This window comes from Pectinophora gossypiella, chromosome 24 (genome assembly GCF_024362695.1).
Source record: "Pectinophora gossypiella chromosome 24, ilPecGoss1.1, whole genome shotgun sequence".
NCBI lineage: Eukaryota > Metazoa > Arthropoda > Insecta > Lepidoptera > Gelechiidae > Pectinophora > Pectinophora gossypiella.
Window position 1 is genome coordinate 1,897,398 of NC_065427.1, and position 17,811 is coordinate 1,915,208.

The 17,811-nt window shown below is 37.5% G+C and overlaps 1 protein-coding gene across 2 annotated transcripts in view; it reads right to left on the bottom strand.

Annotated features, from left to right (window-relative positions):
* LOC126377795 (inositol 1,4,5-trisphosphate receptor) overlaps nucleotides 1–17,811 on the bottom strand; it is a 119,344-nt gene that overhangs the window by 68,614 nt on the left and 32,919 nt on the right. For both annotated transcript variants that reach the window (XM_050025632.1, XM_050025631.1), the window contains exons 2-3: nucleotides 4,084–4,204; nucleotides 2,277–2,347 (exon numbers count right to left, since the gene is read on the bottom strand). In XM_050025632.1, the coding sequence (XP_049881589.1) occupies nucleotides 2,277–2,347; nucleotides 4,084–4,166 (154 nt within the window). In that variant the 5' untranslated portion in view covers nucleotides 4,167–4,204. The remainder of the gene's footprint in view (nucleotides 1–2,276; nucleotides 2,348–4,083; nucleotides 4,205–17,811) is intronic.

A 17,811-nucleotide genomic window follows, 5' to 3' on the forward strand; every position in this document is an offset into this window, starting at 1 on the left:
TGTGACAGTTCTCATATAAAAACAGAGACTTGAGCATGACCTAGAGGGCAGTCTCAGCCGAGATTCGTTTATTAATACCACCCGAAATCTACCCAGTTGTAGAACGTATCTGAAAGAATTGTTGATATATCTTATCGGTAATAGGGTTCGAAATGCAATGTTAGATTTAAAATTAAGGTCACAAAGTCAATCGATCATAATAAAACAGTTTAATAATAGCAGAATGTGTTTCAAGACTTCAAGTGGTTCACTAACCTGAAAGTGTACAGATCCAATTTAAATCTATTGTAGAATGATTAGAATGACATATCTGTCGTTTCTTTTTAGCACTGTGCTTCACACCGTTAGTGCGAATGAGACATGCAATTTGAAGTTTAATTCAGGCTCTAGTTCATACCAAAACCAAAGAGCAACCATTTTAATAAATAAATATAACAATCTTCATCATCAGCCGAAATTGTCCACTGCTGGACATCAATCAATGAATCAATAATTCACATTGTACAAAGACATAAGTAAAGGACATGTACCCGGGGAGGTCCGTGTTGCTCTATGACATGTACAAACGAATAACCTTATTGCTAAACAGCAATTTCTGCCAGGCAAATTTAGAGTGAAAGAACTTTTGGGTGCAATACAAAAAAATAATAATAATAGAAAAATAAATAAATAATAATAGTTAAAATAACCATATAATGGCCCCGATTCCTGTAGTAGCCATCTAATTTTATTTTAAGTTATATACAGTCTTTTTCTTATCCGCCGAAAAGGAAAGGGATGGATGATTGACAGCTGTTCATTTTAAAATTATTGAGTGGATGAATGAATAACCCGGACGAATAAATTGGTATCTGGCGAACTTAATTCTGTCGGGTTATCGGTCAATGTAAAAATTTGAAAGGGTTGTTTTAGATTTGTGCTTAAAAATGACGTGTCTTCCATGAATTTTATTTCTGTCGATTGCCCGTCCCTTTCCTTTTCGGCGGATAAGAAAATGAAAGGTATTACTTAAAATAAAATTAGATGGTGTGTACTAGAATTACCACCAATACCAACGTAAACTGGACATAAGCCTCGTCCAAGACTTGCCCCAACCACGACCGAACTTCTGCTACCCGCATTCAGCTTAACAATATTGTTTCCGAAAAGACGCAAAGACCCAAAGGTTTGAAGTACAAGATCATGGATTAAAATCGTAAAACGATCCCTAACTGAAAATTATACCCAGAACGTTTAAACTTCTACTCAATAAATTTTCACTTTAAACGGCGAAAGCGATAACACGGATTATAATTTTGCTACGAATTGAAGAAAGTTCCAGAAAACAGCCTAAAGTGCTTTCAATACTTGGTAAACTTTGCTAAATTTTAACATAATGATTTCAACACCGAACGCCTAATTGTGGATGTGGTTTCAACATATTCTTACATCTTTCGGACGAAGTATCTACCTTCGTATGATAATGTAATGATAGTTCACTTTTATCACACCCTGGAAACTCCATACGAAGTGCGACCGAGACAGTCCGCGCGATCTCACTTTACTTAGCGGCCTACGGCCATTTAAGACTAAAGTAAAACCCAGAGGGGGTGAAGTTCCCGATACGAGTTCGTGCGGGGAGAAGAGTTACCGTTATTAACATAGTATTATTCTTTAATTTACGCTATTCACTCTAGCATTATCCCATTTTTGACAGGATCCGCTTACCTCTAACCTAACCTAACCTAAAGATTTGACAGGTTCGGTTTTTTACAGAAGCGACTGCCTGTCTGACCTTCCAACCCGCGAAGGGAAAACCAGCCCAATACAGGTTAGGTTACACTCCGAAAATGCATTTCGTTCATTTGGTTAGGTAAATCGTCAAAATAAGTATAAATAATTATTTATTAACCGCTAACTAGAGTATGTATTAAGTAGCAATAAAAAAATCTACAGATATTTTAAATAAGACATTTTATTTCGTCTCCTGTAAAGTTGGTAAAAATGACTTAAGCGGTGTTGTAAGCTAAGGGACGATTTCTCGGGAATGTGGGTTTCCTCACGATGTTTTCCTTCGCCGTGATAATTATTTATGATCCAAACATGAATTCGAAAACAAATTCGACAATCATTGGTTTAGGACAGTGCTGCATTCAAACTTGCGACCTCAACGCTACGCTTAAACACGTACGCGTTTACGTTTAATCTACGCTTTTATAACAAGCAAATCACTATTCTCACAAGGCATTTTTTATTATCATTCTAGGAGAGGAGTAACGTATTGGTAAACCACTCACCCCGGAACTTTTTAGGCGGATCAGTCAGGTCGCCGGCCTCTGGGCAGACCACGCACCTGTCATCTACCAACCTGGTGGAAAACAACAATTTATTAGGTTAACGTCTAGGAAATCAAGTTGTATTTGTGGGAGACACGGCTTCCGTGCCTCACTTAGCAGGGTCCACAGAATACCAGCGTCGTGGCTAGCGCCGCGGCTTATGCTGAGTGAGGCCCTTTTATAAAGGACACCACCACCATCGTTGACCAGTCCATACACTCAATTATTTGTATTTCTCGTGTATGTTGTTTTTATTATGTGTTTTGTTTGATTGTAAGTTGTGTGTTACTCCGTGTTTTAAATTATATATTTGTTTTGTATTTGTTACTGTGGTGTCCCTTTATAATAAACGTTTCTTTCTTTCTTTCTTTCTTTCTTTAAATCTGACATTTCACACAGATATCTACGGAAAGCCAGTTGGAATCTCCTTCTTTACTGGGAACCTCGAAAGTCTTAGATAGTTGTAATATTTCGCTTCTTCTCTCGTGCGGCTTGTGAACTTGTGACATCTATGATCAACCTCATCAACTCATAGTACACCAGGATTGATGAGTTTGGTACTCCACCTCACAACCCACACAATAGAAGAAGAACCTCATCACCCTGTTTTGACGTAACCTACTGTACATTCTATGCAGGTGGTTATTGAATGTGGTATTAGGGGATACACTTGCCCTATAGTAATAGTAAAAATGCTGAAGATTCTTTCCGAGAAAACCTGCTGTAGCGCGCCGCATGTAGTCTCTATGTGACATTAATACATTATACTTCATTCGAATGACCCTACTATTAAACTATAGAAGTTTCACACAAACTTTTTAGCCCCTTAGGGGATGAAATAAAAGGAGGCCCCGTGCAAAATTTGCGACGTATTCCACGCAGAACACCAACGGATCAGTAGCTACTAGTGTTGGGGACTTGGAGTGTATTTGATTAAATGAAATATATCGATAAAATCACTAGAAAGTTTATTAATTAATTAATCATAAGCATCATTATAATACTAGCACAAATCAGTCAAGTTGATGTCCAATTTTTTTCTAAATGTCGCCTAGACAAATAATTTAAGGCTGACTTCGCAATATTATTTAAAAACATAAATCCTATTATCAGGTATTATCAGCTATCAAATAGACCCCTAGCTACAACACTAGTAGCTACTTGTCCGTTGGTGCTCTACGTGGAATAGTTTTGGTGATCCAAGAATTGGTGGTCTAAGCTACGGTGCTCTGCGTGGATTACGTCAAATTTGAGACTCCTAGCACTTGTAGTTTCTGAGATATCGTGACGAGTGAGTCAGTCAATCATCGTCATCATGTCGTCCAAACCGTATTCTAAATATATAAAAGGAGAAACTGACTGACTGACATATTAACGCACAGCCTAAACGGCTAAACGTAGGCACTTGAAATTTGGAAGGGACGTAGCTTAGGTACCGTTAGGAATTCCCGAAGTTCCCACCGCAACGGGAATTAGCGGGAAAATCCTTTTGTATGAAAAATCTAAACCAATTAAGTTAGACGCTTGAAATTTGGCATGCAGGTACCTTAGTAAACTTAAAGCTTAGTTGCAACAGGATATTGCAAAATTCCCACGGGAACGGGAGTTAGCGGGAAAAAACATTTGTATGAAAAAATCTAAACTGCATAAGTTAGATGCTTGAAATTTGACATGCACTCCCCCACACAAAGATCTCTCTTTTATAACACGCCACGCGGACGAAGTCGCGGGCAAAAGCTAGTCTTCTTATATAGATTATGGTACTCACCCTAAAGTACTCAGGAAGCCTGATACAGTGCCCTCTGCGTACAGGGAGACAATGTCCCCGAGGTGCAGGAAGCTGTCCCCCATGTCTGCACCGTCTCCTTACCTCCACCATGCAACAACACCTGCCAACAAACATTAAGTTATTGCACCGGGTGTTCTTCTTCTTCTATCGTGTGGGTTGTGAGGTGAAATATCAGGTGGATAGAAGAAGACCGGGTGTTAGTGAGTGAATTTATACCAAGTGGAATTTTCCATCGGAAAATTTACGTCTTCCTATCGTGTGGGTTGTGAGGTGGCACACCAACCTCATCAATCCTGATGTCAGGGTTATTATTCAGCCGCCAAAGGCCCCTGACATGACTCATGTAACGACTACATACTTATATCAGTAAGTAGTGACCAACCGGGGCTTAACGTGCCTTCCGGAACACGGATCACCTTACTTTCGGACAATCAGGTGATCAGCCTGCAATGTCCTAACCAAACTAGGGATCACAAAGTGATTTTTCCCCACCGGGCTTCGAACCCGGGGCCTCCGGACCTTGAGCCCAACGCTTAACCACTGGACCACGGAGGCCCAATTTATATATGGTTATTTTATGTATTCTTCTTCAAGGATATTTCGTTCGTCCTTCAAAATAAATTTATACGACCTATGTAAAATCCATATCTTCGTTACAATTTTATGTACCCAAGAGAATAATTTTTCAATTTTATTATTGAAATCGAAAGTTGGTGACTGCGAAAAAATGTCTTATGTTCTTGTTATTGGAGAAAGATTCTTTTTACCGACTTCAAAAAAGGAGGAGGTTCTCAATTCGACCGTATATTTTATTTTTTTTTTTTTTTTTTTTTTTTTTATGTTTGTTCGGGCATATCTTCGTCGTATATGAACCGATTTTGATAATTCTTTTTTTGTTTGAAAGGAGATATACCCAAGGGGGTCCCATGTCAAGGAAGTCAGGATCTGATGATGGAAGACCAGAGAAATCGAGGGGAATTTTCAAAAATCGTAGGAGCGACTAGTGCGTTTGTAAAGTCATATTGATCGGATCGATCTTTAGGCTTCGGGAAAACTTCCCCACCTTCGAAAACTGGTCAGCATCAGGGAGATACCCTATGGCCTGGCAAAACTATACAACCTGGAGCAATTTTTCTTTCACGAAACGTATTTAAATCTTGATCAAATTCAATCGCCGGTGCAAAAAAACAAAATGGCGGAAAAAAAAGATGGCCGCCATACAAAATTTTGTCGATTTTGGAAGAAGCCCGTTTGGGTAAAAATAATGTATGGGGCGCTTACTCAAAACGTCATGTAGAGTACGGAAATACTTTCTGGTCACCAAAAACTGCTCCGCATCAGAGAGATACTCTACGGCCTGGCAAAACTATCGCACGTGAACCAATATTTCTTTCAGAGCACTTATTTAAATCTTGGTCAAATTCCATAGCGCGTAAAAAAAAAACAAAATGGCGGAAAAACAAGATGGCCGCCATACACAATTTTGTTTTTTCAGAAAATGTCTCGGGATATAAAATATATATCGGGGTTGTGATCGGATCGTCATGTTAAGTATGGAAATACTTCCCGATTTTCGAAAACTGCTCCGCATCAGGGTGACACCCTACGGCCTGGCGAAACTATCACACCTGAACCAATTTTTCTTTCACGAAACCTATTTAAATCTTGGTCGAATTTAATGGCCGGTGAAAAAAATACAAAATGGCGAAAAAACAAGATGGCCGCCATACAAAATTTTGTTTTTTCAGAAAATGTCTTGGGGGTAAAAATGATGTATAGGGGTGTGATCGGAACGTCATCTTTGAAAACTGCTCCCAATCAGGGAGACATCCTACGGTCTGGCAAACCTATTGCACCTGGATTTTGTTTGTTTCCACGACACCCATTTAAATCTTGGTCAAATTCTGTCGCCGGTGAAATAAAACAAAATGGCGGAAAAACAAGATGGCCGCCATACGAAGAGGGACAGTTTCGAATAAACAGGACACGCGAGCTGCTTTAGCAGCGAGCGAACCACGCGAAATCTACTGTATCTATATGTATGCGTGAGTGTGTATGATAGCAGCTTCCACTGACAACCACATGTGTGTATGTACACATACACATGTGTGTGTGTGTGTGTGTGTGTGTGTGTGTGTGTGTGTGTGTGTGTGTGTGTGTGTGTGTGTGTGTGTGTGTGTGTGTGTGTGTGTGTGTGTGTGTGTGTGTGTGTGTGTGTGTGTGTGTGCGTGTGCGTGTGTCTGTGTGTGTGCGTGTATCTGTGTGTGTGCGTGTGTACGTGCGCGTGTGCTCGTGTGCGTTAGCGCGTGTGTGAGTGTGTGTGTGTAAACATGTTCATCAATAATAATTGTGATCACTACTAATAATATATTATATTATTATATATGAATATAAATCAGAAAATCTGTCTGTCTGCATCCTTGCTCGGTCTAACCATCACTTAAAATCGTAAAATAAAATAAAATTTTTAACAAAAAAAAAACCGACTTCAAACGCAAAACTAAAAAGCAATAAATAAATTTACTTCGCACAAAGTAATAAGTACGTATTTTCAATTAGTTAATTAATTTATAATTCTGAAGTCGGTGCCAAGTAAATGCTACAACAACCCTACTACAATATCAAATTACTATGTACACACAATATTGTTTAATACCTATATCAAAGCAATTACAAAACAATGTCAAACAAAAAATTACAAAACAATCAGTATTGAAAAATATATGAATCGGTACTTCGTTGTAGCATTTCCTTGGCACCGGCTTCAGATTTATAAATTAATTAACTAATTGAAAATACGTACTTATTACTTTGTGCGAAGTAAATTTATTTATTGCTTTTTAGTTTTGCGTTTGAAGTCGGTTTTTTTTTTGTTAAAAATTTTATAAAGCGATGAGTACTGTATTGTCATAGAACAAATAAAATTAACGGCCTCTGTGGTTCAGTGGATTAGCGTTGGGCTCACGATGCGGAGGTCCCGGTGCGGACATATCACAAAAATCACTTTGTGATCCCTAGTTTGGTTAAGACATTACATGCTGATCACCTGATTGTCCGAAAGTACTTACTGATGTAAGTGAGTAATCGTGACATGAGCCATGTCAGGGGTCTTTGGCGGCTCAATAATAACCCTGACACCAGGGTTGTTGAGACGAAGATAGACGAAGAATAAAATTAATTTGCTGACTAGCGACACGCTACGACGGCCGTATTGACAAAATAAAGTATCGCTCTGTCAATATACGAGTAGTTATAAATTAATACGAAACTTGATGAACACAATAAAGTACAGCTATTTGGTCTTGTTACTTCACCAAGGCGACGGTCAGCACCACCTAGTGACGTAGGTAGTTTCTCTGTTGCTATAAATATGAGGCGCCATCTGCGCCCTACCCTTTTTTCCCAATTCGAATCACTTGTATGAAGAACGTTATGAATAAATATTGAGTCAAGTCACCGAATCCCCTTTTATTTTACGTGAAAGCATGGTCTATACAGGTCTTTTAACGTAATTATTAATTAATAATAACCCTGACACCAGGGTTGATGAGGCCGGTAATCCACTTTACAGCAGAAGAATGAGTGAACGGGCCAGACGTCAAAACGGCCATCATGCGTGCCACTAGTTTAAAATATTATTTTATTATCGATATTTTAATTCAGATAATCAAATAATACTAAAAAATAATAATAATAAAAAAGAATGTTAATCTACCACAGTGTTTATGTTTTTATTATCGACCGCTAACTCAATTTATGTCACCCGTAATTTGGGGTTTAGTCAAAATTCGCAACAAACTTAAAAAACATAATACAGTCAGTGACATCGTAATGTGGGATGATTCTGAGTTAATATCAAGTGAAATTTTCCATCACATAGAATTAAATTTAATCATCATCATCATCAGCCGTATGACGCCCACTGCTGGGCATAGGCCTCCCCCAAGGATCTCCTCCAATAATAAAAAAAATATATTCAAGTTACTAGGCCTCATATTTTGTTAATAACAAAACTTATATACTAGGTTTAGATCAAGGAAATTAAATTAAATACAAATTATAATAGGAGAGTTGAGCCGAGACTCACCGCCTCGCCATACCTAAATAAATTGAAAATAATTAAAAAAAAAATACATGAATTTTACGACAATTTGTTTTTTTTATTATTATTATTTTGTGAATTGTTTGATGAATTCTACTTGATATTAACTCAGAATCATGGTGTGAAAAATCCGCATCCTGCTCAGTATTCGTTGCGATGTCACTAACACCCTGTATACCAACATCATAACAAAAAAAAACCGACTTCAAACGCAAAACTAAAAAGCAATAAATAAATTTACTTCGCACAAAGTAATTAGTACGTATTTTCAATTAGTTAATTATTTTATAAATCTGAAGCCGGTGCCAAGGAAATGCTACAACGAAGTACCGATTCATATATTTTTCAATACTGATTGTTTTGTAATTTTTTGTTTGACATTGTTTTGTAATTGCTTTGATATAGGTATTAAACAATATTGTGTGTACATAGTAATTTGATATTGTAGTAGGGTTGTTATAGCATTTACTTGGCACCGACTTCAGAATTATAAAATAATTAACTAATTGAAAATACGTACTAATTACTTTGTGCGAAGTAAATTTATTTATTGCTTTTTAGTTTTGCGTTTGAAGTCGGTTTTTTTTTGTTAAAAATTTTATTTTATTTTACGATTTTAAGTGATGGTTAGACCGAGCAAGGATGCAGACAGACAGATTTTCTGATTTATATTCATATATAATAATATAATATATTATTAGTAGTGATCACAATTATTATTGATGAACATGTTTACACACACACACTCACACACGCGCTAACGCACACGAGCACACGCGCACGTACACACGCACACACACAGACACACGCACACACACACACACACACACACACACACACACACACACACACACACACACACACACACACACACACACACACACACACATGTGTATGTGTACATACACACATGTGGTTGTCAGTGGAAGCTGCTATCATACACACTCACGCATACATATAGATACAGTAGATTTATTCGAAACTGTCCCTCTTCGTATGGCGGCCATCTTGTTTTTCCGCCACTTTGTTCTTTTTCACCGGCGACAGAATTTGACCAAGATTTAAATGGGTGTCGTGGAAACAAACAAAATCCAGGTGCAATAGGTTTGCCAGGCCGTAGGATGTCTCCCTGATTGGGAGCAGTTTTCAAAGATGACGTTTCGATCACACGCCTATACATCATTTTTACCCCCAAGACATTTTCTGGAAAAACAAAATTTTGTATGGCGGCCATCTTGTTTTTTCGCCATTTTGTATTTTTTTCACCGGCCATTAAATTCGACCAAGATTTAAATAAGTTTCGTGAAAGAAAAATTGGTTCAGGTGTGATAGTTTCGCCAGGCCGTAGGGTGTCACCCTGATGCGGAGCAGTTTTCGAAAATCGGGAAGTATTTCCATACTTAACATGACGATCCGACCACAACCCCGATATATATTTTATATCCCGAGACATTTTCTGAAAAAACAAAATTGTGTATGGCGGCCATCTTGTTTTTCCGCCATTTTGTTTTTTTTACGCGCTATGGAATTTAACCAAGATTTAAATAAGTGCTCTCAAAGAAATATTGGTTCACGTGCGATAGTTTTGCCAGGCCGTAGAGTATCTCTCTGATGCGGAGCAGTTTTTGGTGATCAGAAAGTATTTCCGTACTCTACATGACGTTTTGAGTAAGCGCCCCATACATTATTTTTACCCAAACGGGCTTCTTCCAAAATCGACAAAATTTTGTATGGCGGCCATCTTTTTTTTCCGCCATTTTGTTTTTTTGCACCGGCGATTGGATTTGATCAAGATTTAAATACGTTTCGTGAAAGAAAAATTGCTCCAGGTTGTATAGTTTTGCCAGGCCATAGGGTATCTCCCTGATGCTGACCAGTTTTCGAAGGCCGGGAAGTTTTCCCGAAGCCTAAAGATCGATCCGATCAATATGACTTTACAAACGCACTAGTCGCTCCTACGATTTTTGAAAATTCCCCTCGATTTCTCTGGTCTTCCATCATCAGATCCTGACTTCCTTGACATGGGACCCCCTTGGGTATATCTCCTTTCAAACAAAAAAAGAATTATCAAAATCGGTTCATATACGACGAAGATATGCCCGAACAAACATAAAAAAAAAAAAAAAAAAAAAAAAAAAATATATATACGGTCGAATTGAGAACCTCCTCCTTTTTTGAAGTCGGTAAAAATAGAAGATAAAAGAGATTTAAAAGACACTAAACACAGTAAACGGTTCAAAATGTTGGTACCACTGTAGTTTACCGTACCGTCGAGCACACGTGCCAAATTTGTTTAGACAACCCGCTAACAGTTGATACGCGAGTGTTTAACGTTGCTGAAAATGTTTTCATACTTCGTGTATATTCGTGTATTGTTCGAAAAATAGACACATGCAAATGAAGTTAACATCTCCAGACGCGTAAAACTGAATGTAATAATAGAAATTTCAGTTTAAATGCGCATTCCTTTCGTAATTAGTTTTGAATATGTGTACTTTATGTGGGATCGTTTTCGTTTTGTTGCTAAGAATCGTCTTTTGACGTTACTTATTGTTGTGTAGGTTTTCCTCAGATGGTATTATTTTGGCCGGACATATGGGGAGCTCTGAGGGCTCTCTCCCGGCAAGAATCACCTGTACCAGGAGGTTAGTGTCTAACTTCGACATCTTTCGTAATGTCAATCCTAGCGGTAATTACTTACTAATTCCTTCAGACTTGAAGCTTACTGTTTGGAGCTTGTAACTTCCTGAAGGCAGATAAAAAAATGAAAGCGACCAGCTTGCCTCTCTGGGTATGTCGTAAAAACCGACAGAGTGGATCTTTTCCTGATACTGGAAAATACGGTTCATCACTATGTGATCCCTAGTTTAATCAGGCTGATCACTCAATTGGCCGAAAGGAAGATGGTTCGTGCATTTGTACTATTTACGTAGGTAGGTATGTAGGTAGTCGTTACATGAGCCATCAGGGGCCTTTGTCAGCTCTATAGTAACCCTGCCACCAGACACACGATAGAAGGAGAATTATTATTATGCTGGAAAATTATATGGGTGGCCAACAAACTGAAGTTTTGCAGTAAATACAAAAGACCACAGAGTAGATAACGCCCGTCCAATTTCAGTAGATGAAGCAGAAGGGAAAGATATTTAAAAGAAAAAAGTTATCTCTAACTCAGATAGCGATTTTATAACAGCCCCTTTTTTTAGTAAGTAAAACAAAAATGCGATAGAAACTTGGAAAGAAAGGTGGGTGAGTGAAAAGGTAATGAATTAGCTCGTTTCCAGAGGATACATTGATGCGATAAACGACTTTCGAATTTAATCTATTTAGGGTTGCTCTTTGTGGAATGTAATTTCTATCTGAAGGTTCACACGCTTTTATTATACCTAAATATATTAAGTAACTGCCCAGAACCTAATGATATAAGATGTATTCGATAATTGAAGACGGATTCTGATTGTCAGAATTCAGTTTCTGAGGGTGGTATTGATAAACTAATATCAGCTTCGAGACTGCTCTCAAGATCATGTCAATGTGACAGTTCTTATATAAAAACAGGGACTTGAGAATGGTCTTGAGGACAGTCTCAGCTGAGATTCGTTTATTAATACCACCCTGAGAGTGTTACGGGAATGACAATTAAAAAGAGAGTAAAATCTGCTTATTTCTCCCATCAGGTGTCGCTACTGTTAAGTGTTCTTAAATTTTGTCAGTACCCCATACTATTTGAATAAACAAACATATTGTTTCGTTATATTTTTACACTTTAACCCTTTGAGCAGCGTTTAACTGCAATATCGTAGTGTTATATTTATTCCGTAAAGATCGGAAAGAAGATAACTTTTCCAACTAAGTAGTTGCTTTTCTTTTTCGTAACTCATCCTTTAGACGGGATGCACTCCACGTTGCTTCATATTTTATATAAAATCACAAATTTTAGCTGGACAGTTTGGACAACTGTCAAAATTTAGGAACACTAAGCAGTGCTGCCACCTACATTTGAGCTTATAGTTTTTATCCTCATTCGTACACAACTCATAGTTGTGATGTAAAAGACGATGTACTAACTAAGATTGAGAAAGATTAAAAAAAGTGATATTGTAAAGCGAAGGTGGGTAGGGCTGGATGTATAAATATGTATTTATACACATAGACCCCCCTCCGGTAGACTGAGGGGAGGCCTGTGCCCAGTAGTGGGACGTATACAGGCTGTTTATGTACACATATAAACATACTTTCACGCATACATACTACTACTCTTACTACATCCAGCTTACGACATCGTATCAACAGTGGCTGCAAGTTGTCTTTGATTACTTGTGGCTCTGCCCACCCCATTAGGGATTACGGGAGTGAGTTTATGTATGTGTACTCTTACTACATTTTTACATACTTTCTTCGGATATGCTATCCGATGAAATCTTTTTATAATGTAATTGATTTAGACACACAAGTCTTTTGACGCTTTATTCTTTAAGGACCAGTTTACAATTACTCGTATTATATTATATAGAACCATTTTTCATGTAAGTAGGCGGATACTTTATAAGCTATTATAACAGGTAATTTCCATATACTTTAACATGAAAATTCACGAAAGACTATGCTTAATTTTTGCAATAAAAATTCTGTACCGTCGGTGAAAAGTAATACAACTCGAGTTGTATCACTTTTGAGTTATTAGCACACACTTCATGTTCAAAAAATTCTCTTTCTTTCTGTCTAATTCTCGTAACTGTAGCTATTATAAATACGGAGATAATTTTTGTGTTCTGTGATATAAGTACTGTTTGTGAAGGATTCATGCTGTTATAACACGTGTAACATAATTCATCTTAACTTGCATTAAAGTGAAATGAAGATTTTCACTAAATATTTTGGTGTAAGTAAATGCAACTCAACATATATTAAAATACACGCAAACCTTGAATTCTCACGGTCCGTGTTTAATGATATAATTTTAGTTGTAACATCAAACACCAAATTAACTTTTTCGTGAAAAGTAATATAAATTAATATATATCAAAATATTTCAGAAAATACGATCTTGGATATCAATAACGTGTCGTGTATAATGATACATACAAGTTCGATTCCATGCGCCACCAGTGTGTATCCTAGGGTGACCTCCGCATAAACCTGTCTATGGGAAGACATTTTGTCTAGAGCCACAGCAAACCGTGCGAATGGGTATAGGTTAAGTTAGTACTTCAGACCAAACCGTGTTTTTTCTCTTTCTGCTATAGCCACCTTGTAGTACTTAATTACAGTACCTCAATAAGTTGTGGGTCCTGATCATGGTGTCGTTATCACCATGGCAGGGCTAGTCAAGAGGTATTTGAGATTTGTCATAACTGTCGTTAGTCTCCTTCCCTTAGCTCGAAGCATAGCTGTTTTACATAGTTTTGTTGATTACATGCAGATTAAGCGGTGGCAGATTGAACGCTGCCTTCATTGCTAAGGAGGTTGTAGACGTGAAATAATGGCTCCAAATATTATCGAGCTCCAATTAATATGCAAGCCATTCAATACTCGCTGGTTAGATCTTTGATGCAAGCGCCGGTAGTAGTATTTTTGAACCTACACAGCCGTAGATGATCGTACATACTTTTGGGTTTAAGGTCCTACTGGGATCCAGCTCGGCATCGGCAGAATCGGGATCTGCCACATCTTCTCAAGAGAAGATTACCAGTTTCTCAAACACGTTGAATGGTGTAAATTTGTCGAGCTACCTCATTTTTTATAAACGGAATAACTACTCTGAACTCTTGAGCACCACCAGTATTTATTTTTTCTGTATTTTGATTACATAAGAGAGAATTACGCACAGGACTGTGAAAAATGGAAAGAGGAAGGGGAGGCCTTTGCACAGCAGTGGGATCTTGTAGGATAGATTAGATTAGAATAAATAATTGGCAACACCACGGGCACAGCCCCTTATTAAACCAGGTCACAAAGTTTGTAAAAATCCCAGGAGGTATTTGAGCTTCTGAAAGGAGTTAGTAGGCTTACATAGTCAATAAAAGCACGCATAATAGACCACTTGCGTTTATGCGGAAAACTGAGCCCATTAAAATAACATTACATATGGGACATTCGAGTATTCATTGAGTCAAGTCAGGGGCCTATGGCGGCTCAGTTATAACCCTAACACCAGGGTTGATGGGGTTGGTAATTCACCTCACAATCCACACGACAGAAGAAGAAGATCGGACATTTGCCCATACATGTTGTGCCGACCCCACCTAGAGTGAGATAAGGGCAGGAAGATGATGATGATATAGTGGGAAGTTTGCCCACTTCACAATAGTGGTCCATACGCGAGGATACGCGGAAAGTCCCCCACGTGTGCTTACGTGTAGATTTTTGCGGAAACGAGCTCATTTAGCTTAATCATAACAGACCATGGTAAAGGTGATAAGACCTACCCTGAGGATAGCCCTGTGTAACCTATGGGTTTGGAGGTGAACCAATGATCTTCATTTTCGCTACCTATTCTTATCGTCAACATTGATTCGACTCCGTTTATCGTTTTGTCAATGTTGCGGGAATTTTGATAATTCGAAATATCGAATGTTACTTTACTTTAGGGGATTTTGATTGTGGAATGAGTGAGTGATTGTGATCTTTTAAATAGTTTCAGCAAGAAAGAAGTAACACTTAGCGGTTTGTGTGATTTTGGTTTAAAAGTACGTAGGTACATCACCTTTATCTTCAGGCCATACTGCCAGGCTAGCCCGAAACATTCCTAATGACCAGTCTTAATATGATTTCTCTTACCTTCATTTGTTAGGGATGGAAAAAAGTGGTTTTGATTAGGGGCGTAGTGTAGTGGACAAAATGTGTTTGTAGCGGGCAGCAGTGGTGGTTTTGACCGGTTAGTTATGAGTTTTGAGAGTAAAATCATAACAAAAATATCTTATTATCGCCACCTTACACTATATATACGTGTACCATCTTTATATGTATTTATTACTAGAAATTCGTAAAAACATGTATCATTTTACACAATAAAACCGTAAAAATAAGTCATGTTAAACCACTTGACACAAATTCGTTATAGTTTATCGTTTGTGTCAATTGATATAAGTTACGTTTCTTTACTTTTTAAAGAAAATAAATAGAATTTTGCCTTTCTACAACTTTATGAAATAAACTTTCTTCCAAGACATTTTGTTTTTTGTAGAATAAGACTGTAAAATTATTAATTGAAATATGATATATCAACGATGACTTTTGTATAGTTATGTGTGTAAAAAGGTATAACTGGACTTATATCAATTTACACAGTATAAAAGTTGGTGTCAACTGATACATGTAATTTATTTTTATCCTCTACCATTTCTGTTTAGGTTCTAAATATAACTAAATATGAGAAAAGAAACCTTCCATCATCACCTATCAACACATCTAACTTCTGTTCCATTATTCCTTATAAGTCGCGAGCTAGAAGATTTTTAACTTTAAACGCGATTTTCTCAAAACTTGAATTTTGGACTTGTATTACTTTTCACCGACGGTACAGAATTATCTCTTTCTTGAATATTTTCCTTTAGCGTTATGAATAATGAATGAATACAGGCAGTCAGGCAAGTATTCCATTCATAAGCCCGCATGAAAGCTTCGGATATCATTTAGTGACTGTATTATGGAGTGCTATCGCGCAGATAAGCCGCGAGTGTATCGCAAAGTGGCTGTTAATTAGGTCGGTGATATTTTGTGAATACCTATTCTAACGTTCAATGCGAAATTGAGGTAACCACCATTTCGGGCTATTCTACCATGTTTTTTTTTTACTTTGGCACGGATAGCAGTCAACAGGCGGCACGGGTTACGGGTTGATACGTGCCACGCGCGTCTCATATCAATGGCTTTGACCAATAACGAGCCGTTCCTGGAAATGTAAGTGGGAGTGTTCCTGTTGACAAAACTCTTTGATAGTAAGGACACTGGCAGCTTTGTTTACAATTTTTTCTTAAAAAATTAACACTATTCAAAATTGGAAATACTACTTTGATTTCTTGACAGCGTAATTAATGGAAACTAATTTGATCATTTAGTATCATGGTTTATTCATAGATCCGTACAATAGATTTAAATTTAGATACGGACACTTAATAAGACATGACGAATTTATTAAAAACATCATAGAAGGGAAGCTACAAGGAAAGAGAGGAAGGGGAAGACCAAGAAGAGCTTACATGGAACAGATTAAAGAGAAGGCGAACGTCGTGTCTTGTAGGGAAATGAAGGAATTGGCCTTTGATAGACATGAATAGATAATGCTACACCGACAAGAGCGCGGCCCTTAAATTAGTGATGACGGTTGGTAAACCTGCCAAAGCATCTACACTGTACCAACATAAACATAATTATTCTGATAGTTTATTTGGATATTACAACGTACTCGTACGTAAGCCTCGATGATTTCTTAGAAAGACACACATTACAGCATCTGTGTACGTTTTATTTCAGAGAAATTATAAACGAGAGTTGCTTACTGGAGAATGCTACACTGACAAGAGCGTGGACCTTAAATTAGTGATGATGATAATGATGTACTAAATAGAAAAGAAAGTGAAACACTGCGTGATAGCCACCCGAATTATTGTTTATTTCTAACCAATGTAACTCAAGATTCTAGATCATTCTTCTTTCTAGATTTTGGCTAATCAAACTACAAGAGTGCCTGCATTACTCAAGGCCATGAGCTTCAATAAATCACGTCAGAAAAAGCATTGATTACGTTACAATGATGGTGAAGTATATATTTGTAGTAACATTGTTATGTTAATATAAAAAACAGAATGCAAATAACAAGGAGAATTGGAGCGTCGAATTCTTGGCTCTCCAAGAGTCTTAGATCACCCTAGAATTATAATTAATGGAGCGTCACAATATGAATTAGTAGCGAAATCCGACGTTTCAGCGAACCATATGAAATTTCTTAGCGATGAATCAAGATCATCCTGCAGAGCTAACATGTGCAACGTGATAAAATTATCGATTGATTCAATAAATTTCGTCGAAATCGATAAGTTTATTTGTCCCTAACATGCGTGGCACGTGATTTTTATCGTATTTTGACGGGCCAACATGACTTATTTGGCCTCACTTATTAGCACCAATCGACCTAACGACAAAATTATGTCGTCAGGATCGATAAAATGACTGTGACAAAATTTCTATATTATCACGTTGCGAATGTTATCCCTACAGGATAGTTTGCAATGTAATTGGTATCTGAGTGTTTTTTTTTTCAACAAACAGAATGAATCTATCGAAATTCAATATTAATTACTTTCAATATAATGATCCTTTGAACATTTATCCTTAGATTATGTGATAACGAAGATTTATCGGCGTTCGCCCGGGCGATGCCGAGTCCTGATGATGATCCAAACATGAATTCAAAATCAAAAATTTGAATTCAATGGTTTGTACCCGAAGGTAAAAAGCTCCAAGGGATTGCTTTATAACACAGGTGTTTTTAACACAATATAGGAGCAGGTTGTACAATACAGATACTGGTGTATATATCAAAGTAACGCATGCAATACACAAAGGCATTTTCTGCAATATTGCCCCACTTTCATGTATGCAGG